The 9,393-nt window shown below is 32.7% G+C and overlaps 1 protein-coding gene across 3 annotated transcripts; it reads left to right on the forward strand.

The window, feature by feature from the left end:
• The first annotated feature begins 558 nt into the window (after nucleotides 1–558).
• LOC145555840 (uncharacterized) lies at nucleotides 559–8,904 on the forward strand. Of its 3 annotated transcripts, none has more exons than XM_081617557.1 (6): nucleotides 559–920; nucleotides 3,735–4,676; nucleotides 6,253–6,617; nucleotides 6,696–7,129; nucleotides 8,153–8,425; nucleotides 8,674–8,904. In XM_081617557.1, the coding sequence occupies exons 3-4, from the start codon at nucleotides 6,261–6,263 to the stop codon at nucleotides 6,915–6,917; spliced, it is 579 nt and encodes a 192-aa protein (XP_081473683.1). In that variant the 5' UTR covers nucleotides 559–920; nucleotides 3,735–4,676; nucleotides 6,253–6,260; the 3' UTR covers nucleotides 6,918–7,129; nucleotides 8,153–8,425; nucleotides 8,674–8,904. The 3 variants fall into 3 exon arrangements, with proteins under 3 accessions (XP_081473683.1, XP_081473684.1, XP_081473685.1); XM_081617558.1 differs by having other exon boundaries at nucleotides 8,172–8,425; XM_081617559.1 differs by lacking the exon at nucleotides 3,735–4,676.
• Nucleotides 8,905–9,393: the final 489 nt, after the last annotated feature.

A 9,393-nucleotide genomic window follows, 5' to 3' on the forward strand; every position in this document is an offset into this window, starting at 1 on the left:
AAAAACTTTTATGTAGATCTGGCTTACAATCAATATTTACATTGAATACTTTTAGGGTACTAATTAACTTTTGGCCAATTTAGGAGGGCTTTTAATTTTCTTAAATAACTTTAAACCTGGTAAGATTTTAATGTAAATAGTCAATGAAATAAGTTTTATAATGATATTATAGTTACTTTTAGTTACTAACCATTAATTTTTACCTATTTATAGAGAGTAACTTTATTATACAATATTTATTATACACCCGAGTTCTTACAAAAAAAAAATGTATACAATAATTTATTTAATGAAATTAATTTTTTTATCCCAATAATAGACTACCACCAAATAGCAAATTGCAATCCACTTTTAGCTATTTCAATTCATTCATCGAATCACATTAGATCTTTGTTTCATTAACCTTATTAATCTCACCCAATTACTCCACATTTATTTCCAATAAATAATAATAATAATAATAATAATAATAATAATAATAATAATAATCAACTCCTCAACGCCAGAGCCCAGAAACTTCTCCATATTATTTTCAATAATAATACTAAATAAAAAAAAAGACCATCATCCTCAACTCCTCACTCCACAACGCCTGATTCATCTCCAAAACCCGCGAAATGGTGAATTATTTTTTGCTCCAAAAAATTTCCACTATTAATCAACATTTACTCCACTTTTCAGTTGTTGATCTCACTATAAGACACACTAATCACCTTAAAATCATCATATCCCTCAATCGGTTACTCATCTCCTTCCTTTCTACTCAGGTGAAAGTTAATTAAGTGTATAGAGTATCTGTTGATTTCGTAATTAGTTAGTTGGTTTGGTCTCTACCCACACTGCTTCCTTTGCTTTTATAACTGGCTGGTTGGCGGGGTTTGATGCCGGCAAAAGTCGCCGTTGTTTTCTGAATTTCATTTGTAAGTCACCATTGCCCCTTTTATTTCTCAAGTGAATTTAATCTTTATAACTGGTTAATTTGATGTTGGATTTGATTTTAAGATTTAATATCTTCTGGGTTGTCTTAATTCTAAGCCTTCGTATTTTTTTTATGGTTTTGTTTATGGGTTAGCTTTATGATTTATTGAATTACTGGGAATTTTCTAATTTCTAGTTGTTGCTTGTGGTTATTATGCTTTTGGTAAGGAGTGCCTATAGATATGACTGCAATTGGTTGATGATAAAAACAATTTTGGTGGTTTTTCTGGAAAGTTTTTAGATTTGGGTTTCAATCAGTTTTATACATATTATATGATTTGTCAATTGCTTTGAGTTGGTAGTGACAATGGAGGTGAAATTAGCTTATAAGTAGTGATCAAGTTGAACTTGTCTAGTCATATCATGTACAGGTTTTTTGATAGTATGCTTTGAACTTGATTAAACATATGATTTTTAAATGTTTCCAAGGAAGATACTTGTATATGTGCATAATACTATTTTAAGGCCAATGCAGCTTACGTGCTTGATTTATTTTTGTGTTAAATTATTGTGAAATACAAACTACTTTCTATAATCCTTGTGCAGAAAGAGGGAAAAGCTATGAGTGTGATAAAATAGGAGTTAGGGAGTGCTGAATGGTAGGCGATTTGTAATTAGTAAATGGGATGATACCAAATTTCCAGAAATCATCCTATTAATCAGATTATTTTGAATTTTGATGAATATTTTGGTATTTAATAAATAAAATTATAAATTTTCATAAACTAGGAAGAAAACCAAATTCTGAATTTTCTAGTTAGGTTTACTTCTCGGACTTGTCTTTGTTTCTTCCTCTACTCTCCCTTATATCTTCAATCTTATCCAATAAGTTACAGGATGATATACTACAAAAATCTACTGAGTAGTGTTACTTCCCCACTATGTTCAATTTACTCCAAGAAATTATAAGATGATATCAAAATATCAGATATATATCAGTAAATTAGATTTGATATTAAAAAAACCCAGATAATTGAATTTAGAGTGAAAATTCTATGGAGAGTTTGGAACAAAAGAAGTTCTAATGTATTCAACTTTATGCTAAATTGCTTGGGACTAGTAAAGTACTTTATGAAAGAATCGTCCCTTTATGATGTCCCTTTATGCTGACCTTTCAAAAAAACAAGGGTATGGTTGAGATGTGTTAATTATAGCTTGAGGTCACAGCTCATCCCTTTTATTAAATGATTGAACTATGTGAGGGAATTCAAGGTCTATGTTACTAAAATCTGCTTGTGAAGCATTAAAATATTTTTTTGATGGAGTACATGTGTGTCATTTGGTATAGACTGATATTTTAAGACCAAATTTGTACAATGTAAGAAAAAAATAAAGCTTGAGTCTTTTTTTATTAACTGTGGTAACAAGGGATAACTTGACAACAACAATCTCTTTTACAAAATTCCCTACAATGCAAACATAATTACTACTTTAATCACTATAAATATACTCAATCTTACAAATAAACCAAAAACTATAGGATTTTGTCACTATTTTATTAGAGAATCAGCTCTGCAACTTCAATTTCACCTAGCTCATCTCCTTCCTTGAGTGGAGAATTAATTTCATTTGTCCTATTGTGCTTTGATGCCCTGCTAGCTGCTGTTTGTGCTCCCCCTCTTGGGCCTTCTCTTTATCTGATTCCTGTTGGTGTAAACCTGTAACTGTGGTTTGGATATTGGGTCTATTACATCATTCTTCTCTCATTACCCATACTACATCACTCAATCAAGTTCTAGCATTAATTCTTCAATGATTCAAAGTAACCCAATTCATATATATAACACCTATCTTGTTTTTTGGTTGTGGAGCACCCCAAATATATTTTACCAGCACCTCCAAATTCCATACTATATGATTATGTAGAGCATTAAGCTGTCTATTGTAAACTACCTAGCTGACCAAGACACATTACATACTACTCTTTTTTTTTTCCTTTTATTCATTGATTGTGTTTTGTTAGTCAATAGTGGATCTAGTGCTATTAGCCCCACTATATAGGTAAGTTCTGAGTTTCTTTTCTTCTTTTTGCTTCACTTATATTTCTAAATCTTGAAAGTGACTGTTTGTTAGATTGCTTCTGAGAATGCTAAATCAACATCTATATGACTTGTGTACTTGTCCTATATATGACTTCATATATTTGACCTGTTTTGTATTGCAGAGTATGTATTTGCTTCAAATTTCTGAATAGAACCTGTGTTAAACTTGAATGTAGTAGCCAAATTGTGAGGAAATCTTAGTTTGATCTGTTTGTCACTAACCTGAAATTGAATGATTTGTATTGATTTTTATAATTACACAAATTGGTTGACAAAAGATATGCTTATGGATATTGATGAGTGACATTTATGTCACTCTTAGGAAGTATTTTTAGAGTCATTTTCCCGTTTATTTTATCTTATTTTCCCTTTCTTTTCTTGTTTTCTCTTTAATAAAGTTTCTAGTTTATTTTGGTAATTTTGTCGTGTTTTAGTTCTTTTCGTAGTTTTATTAGAATTAGTTTATTTTCGTATTTTATTTGCTTTTGATTTGTTATATTTCGTTCTTTATTTTTCCTTGAAAGTATTCTAATTTACTTTCATTTATTTTAATTGGTTTTGAGTCTATTTTATTTCACTTTCTTTACTTGTATAGTTTTATTTAATTTTTATTAGTTTAGTGTTATTTATCTTATTTTATTTTACTTTATTTTACCTTTATTTTATTTTATTTTATTTTATCTCTTAGTAATACCCTCGTGTTTTTTGTTGTAGGTGTCCCGGGTTTTAAAGTCATTTTCGTGTTTGGAGGTCTAAGGTTCGAGGCATAAGCTTCCAAACAAGCTGCTGCCTTTAGTTGCTGCCACGCTTATCCATCACCCCACCTCCCTTATCCTCCACCACATCAACCACAGCAGCCCCTCAGCCAACTTCCCCTGCTTCACCCCGGAACACCACCAACACCAACAGCAACATTAACCTCTCCTTCACTCACGCAACAACCCACTGCACCTGACCACAGCAGCCCCTCACCAACACAACGCACCAGCACCTCACTCCCCTACTCCCCTGCTGCCACCCAATCAACGCACCAACCCACAACCACCAACAACAGCACACACAACAGCAGCCACCCAACCACCACCTTCATGCGCAGCCGCAACAACAGCTACCACTGTCCCCTGCTCCAATTCACCTCACAACAACAGCCATCCCGCAACCTACCACAACCCAGACCACCGCAATAAACCGGTTTTAGCCACCCAAAACGGCAGCCCTTCACCACACCTGACCCGCAACTACTCAAACCACCAATTAAGCAACCAATCGACCCCTCAATTAAGCAAAAATCAGAGCAAATTGCAAATTAATCAAGTTCGAGCAAACCTATGAGTGTTCGGCCGAACGTCGAGTCAGAGACTTTGGGGGTTTTGTTATTCGAAGAGGAGTGGTCGAACATACCCATGGTTCGATCGAACCAACCCCGTAGTTCGGTCGAACCAACCATTGGTTCGATCGAACCAACCATTGGTTCGATCGAACCATTTCACGAGCCTCGCACATGATTTTTAATGAGGATCGAACGATGATGATGCAATTGGTGTTGATAGCCATTGATTTGGAGCATTGATTTAATGATAATGGTTGATGATGGTGGTATGATAATAGAAAAATAGAGCAGCCATGAAGATGGAATAAGGGCGTCTGATTGTTTAGGTTGGGGGATTTGTTTTTGTTTTTCTTTTATTTTTATTTTCTTTGTTTTCTTTTCTCTTTTCTTATTTTCTTTATTTTTTTTTTATTTTTATTTTAGTTTTCTATTTTTACTTTTCCTTTTTATTTTATTTTCTTTTCCTTCTTTTTTCTATTTTCCCTAGTTTTATTAAGCTAGTATAAATACCCATTTTTGGGGTAATTAAAAACATTCAATAACTATCTATTCTTCTCTCTAATTAGTTTTAGGTTAGGATAGGTTAGGATTAGTCTTCATTGGTAGAGAGAGAAAGTGTGGTTTTCTTCATTAATGAACTTGGATCTTGAAGAAGGAGCTTGTTCAATCCTTTGTAGACCTTCATCTTCAATTAATGAGCAATCTCTTACTCTTTCTCTTTACCTTTGTTCTTGATTTTGTTTATTTGCTTTCATTTTTATTCTTTGCTTATTAATCATGTTGATGCTTATTGATTTGATGATTGATATTGTTTTCAATATGATTTGTGAGTAGTCATCTAGCCAAGGGTGTGGGAATGGTGTAGTTGCTAATTGTTCATGCTTTTAATGTTGGGGTTATGTTAATGGTGATTAAAGTCTTTGCATGCTTGATATTCTTTGGTCTTTCTTGCAAGTGCACATTGTTAGTTGATCAAAGATGAGTCTTTACTAACAAGTAACGGAAGTTGACTTAGTTGAGATTCATTACTATCGATTGTTATTTAATAGTACCTCCTAGTATATGGTTCTAATGTGGAAACATAGAGGCTATGTTAGGAGAAGCCAATTGACCCCGGAAGGCGGCTAGATTGGACCCTTTACTTCGATATTCATGCATGTTTAGTTTACCATTGATATGCTACTTTGTTATTGTATGGTCAAGAGTCAACTTCACCGACCCATTTCCCTTGGTGCCTTAATGTTTTATTTCTTGTTTTAGCATCTTTAGACTTTAGTTTATTTATCTCCTATTCCGGACTAGCTTAATTGTCGATAACATTTGGTGGTGTTTACCGTTCTCTGTGGTTCGACCCCTATTCTTGCCTTATACTCGTATTAGGTTTGTTTAGGTTGTATAAATTGTATTTGATCTAGGGATAGACAATTGACGACGCGTTTATTCCCTTGTCAGATATGATCTAGACTCTTTCTAAACAAAACCTAAACGAACTGAATTTTCCACGTACGATTATGATGCCATTTAAATTAAACCGAACTAAACCTAGTTTGTGTGAATATGATAGCCCCTTTTTTCCTACTACATTTTCAGTAATTTTTTGTGTAGCATACCAGTACATACAATTCTGGTAAATAGACCATGTGTTTTACTTAGCTTAATTACCTTGTCCTAACCTTTCGTTTTATGACCTTTTAAGTTGTTTGGATCAGCAACTGTTCCTGGTTTGTAGCACATTATAGTTTTAATTTAATTTATGACTATTATTAACTAGAATATATATAGTTATCCCTTTGTTATTACTTTTCATTTTGTACAAACTTGCTTTTATGACAGCTTATACATGGTTTTTTTTTTTTTTTTTTTTTGTTCTGTTTCATTTGATTTATTTTCACATTTTAATAGCTCCAAGTATGACAAAGAAAACAACCACTAAGCTTGGAGGTATAGGAGGTTTTGGTGATCAACATCTTGAAACTCATGAACCAGGAATTACAAAATATGAGAGGCTTAGAATGAAAAGGATTAAAGAAAATATGTCAAAAATGCAAGAATTAGGTTTGAAGGAAAAGGCCATTTCACTGATGGCGACAGTACAAAATAGTAGAAGCAATTTTAGTAACCATAACATGAATAAGGATTCTGCCGAAGATGGGCTTTATAGTCCTAAGCAAGATTCTGATATGGAGCATGAGCTTAATTCCTCTAACGAAGAGTTACTTCTACCACATTCTAAAACTAATCTCAAGTCCAAGACTATTCCATGGAAGGTGGTTGTTTCTATGCTATACAATTTATTAATTAGCATGTTTTCTCTTTTCACTTGTTAATATTGGTTACATTTGTAGATTCGCAAAATGAAGGCTCTGACTCGAAAAGCAGTGATAGTAGCTTTGGCATTTCAGAAGCGTCGACAGAAAGTTCATTTGGTTTCTTCAGATGGTGGCTCATCTACTCCTAATCATACATCGCAGCAACCTGTTGAATCACTAGGATCAAAAGTCGAACACTTAAATCAAATCGAGAATGATAAAGAAAATGGCAAGCTCTCTTTCGTGTTTGTATTTTAAATTATTTAAATGCATGCATGATCAGTCATTTTTTTTAACTTTTGAATTTCTTGTCTGAATTCGGGTTATACGATGTTCATGGATGCAACGAAGAAGAACGCTTAGAAATTATCTTAAATGAGCATGGACAAACAAATATTCTACCATTGAATGTCCAGAGTCGGACCATACTAAGGAACAAGAAGAAAGAAGAACTCTTGGATTATGTCTCGGTGAGTTATTAAACTACATAAATATGATAAAATTGTTTTATTATTGCTTGAATTGTCCTATTTGGTTATTGTTACCATATTTTGCATGACATATAAGGCTGGCTCTTAACAAGAGCACCTCAAGAAAGAAAGAATAGAGAGTTGGCAAGAGCTTCTAAAGCTTATAAATACCTGAATTAAGCTAGAAATGAAACTATTTTAATGTCTACAAGCTACAAGGTGGCTGCCAGCCTGCTACTGTGGATGGCTAACTGCCTGCTGCTGGTGGTGGATGACTTCCTGTTGCCTTTGGTGGTTGCCTGCTGCCTTCTGGCGGGTGGGTGGGTGGTGCCTGGTGGCTGCCTGGCTTTTACTATGGCAAAAAGGTGCATATGTGGATTTCTACGTGCTAGAGATGAAAGAGGAAAGAAGTATAGTAGTTAAGGCATATTTGCTCAAAGTTAAAATATAAAAAATCATTTAATCATGCTAAAACTCATGAAATCTTGTATAGATTTCCATGTCTACCAATCTGATTTCATACGTGTCCTAAACCTATTTGCATATACATTAATCACTTATTATACCCTTCTGAGCATACACGTTTAAGCTCCCTAAACCTTATATATGTTAGGAGATAAATATAAAAAATATTAGATTCATACAAAATTAGAGTAAGAAAATTTAAAGCATATTAAGCCAGGCGAAGAACTTTAAACGAGATCATACCTTTGCCTATCTGTGCTTGTTTTTAGAAAGAACAATGTCTATGATATATTGATATTATTTAATGATTCAACCACTCCATAGTATTATCAGTGTTAGGGGAATTTAATTATCAACTACTGTGTTTTCTAATTGTCTTATTACATTAATTTTAATCTAATTAAGTTTTCTCTGAAGTAGTCGGAACATTGTAATAGCCTTAAATAAAGTCTAAAGTTTTATAAGAATAATACTTAATATTGTAACCTTTGTTACTGATGAATGTTAGGTCTATTATCATGTTGAACTTTGGTATACCATACTTTTTCATTGTTGCAGAAACATTGTATTGTTGCAGTAATGAAGGAAGTTGAAAAGAAGCATGCTAAGGAGGTTGAAGCTATGCGAATAAAATATGAGGATAAAAGACAACAAGATAAAAGGGAGATGGCAAATGGTCTTCGCTCCTTCTTTTCTCAACTTCAACAACGAAATCCTCAAATGTCTTTTGATCTAAGCATGTTTGGCTCTTTATTTTTTGATAGTCAATCCGAGAGGGATGATAATTCAACTGAAATGCTTCAACTTCATTCTTTAGCTTCTACATCCAAGGTACAAACCTTTTGATTTCTATGCTACACAAAGTAGTAGAGGTAGATATTGACTAAGGTTTGCGTGTTTTTTTTTCCTCTTTTTGTGGTGCATTTGAGAGATAATATGAAGTTTAATTATTCGTCTAACAAACGAAATTATCCAAGCCTTTCTAACTTGTATTTTATACATTTTTTGTAACATTATGTCATTAGTTATGCATTTACGTTGGTACAATTGAAATGTATTTATTCTATTTTTTTTAATAGGGACTCAATAGTAAATATGGAAAGTGAACAAGAAGAAGATGACGAAGGCAACATGTAAGAAGAAGAATGCGACATCATTGATCAATTTGAATTTACTTAAAGTTATCCGTTGTTATTTATCGTTTGGACAAATATGTTTTTATTTAAATTATTAGCTAGACTAAAACTAGAGCCTGCAATATACTCCAAAACAAATTATTGATAAGATGTATTGGTATTGAAAACATGTTGAAATTATTGTTTGTTTTTATTTTTACTAATTTACTACTTTGGAATTATTTAGTTAAATGTTTACATCATATTTTATTGTTGAAGATGTTAATGTTAAAGATTTTTCTACTATAGGAAACTTCACAACAAGAATACAATGAATCATATTATAATATATGATTACTTACAATAGAAAAAATAGTAGATTCATTTTAGTATTTATTTATGTATAACAGTTTTTAAAACGTTGTCTTTAATACTTTTGGCAACACTTTTGTATTGTTACTAGCAAATATAACAATTGAATAGGTTGTTGCATATTATGACATAAGGTGATAGTTTTAAATTGTCTCCTTAGGTGGCAACATTTTTCATTTGTTGCCTTTGAAAAAGTGTTGCCTTAGGTATTATTTTACCTTGGCTTTTAAAATTGTTGCCTTTGAATAAAAATGTGTTGCCTTAGGAATAGACAACGGGGGCATAAACTACATCTCATATGTGTTGCCTTAG

This window comes from Chenopodium album, chromosome 8, assembly GCF_948465745.1.
Source record: "Chenopodium album chromosome 8, dcCheAlbu1.1, whole genome shotgun sequence".
Classification (NCBI taxonomy): domain Eukaryota; kingdom Viridiplantae; phylum Streptophyta; class Magnoliopsida; order Caryophyllales; family Amaranthaceae; genus Chenopodium; species Chenopodium album.

Coding starts and splice junctions, on each gene's coding strand:
- LOC145555840 (XM_081617557.1), top strand. CDS start 6,261: ATGACAAAGAAAACAACCACTAAGCTTGGAGGTATAGGAGGTTTTGGT. Junction 6,618..6,695: donor CCAAGACTATTCCATGGAAG/GTGGTTGTTTCT, acceptor TTACATTTGTAG/ATTCGCAAAATGAAGGCTCT.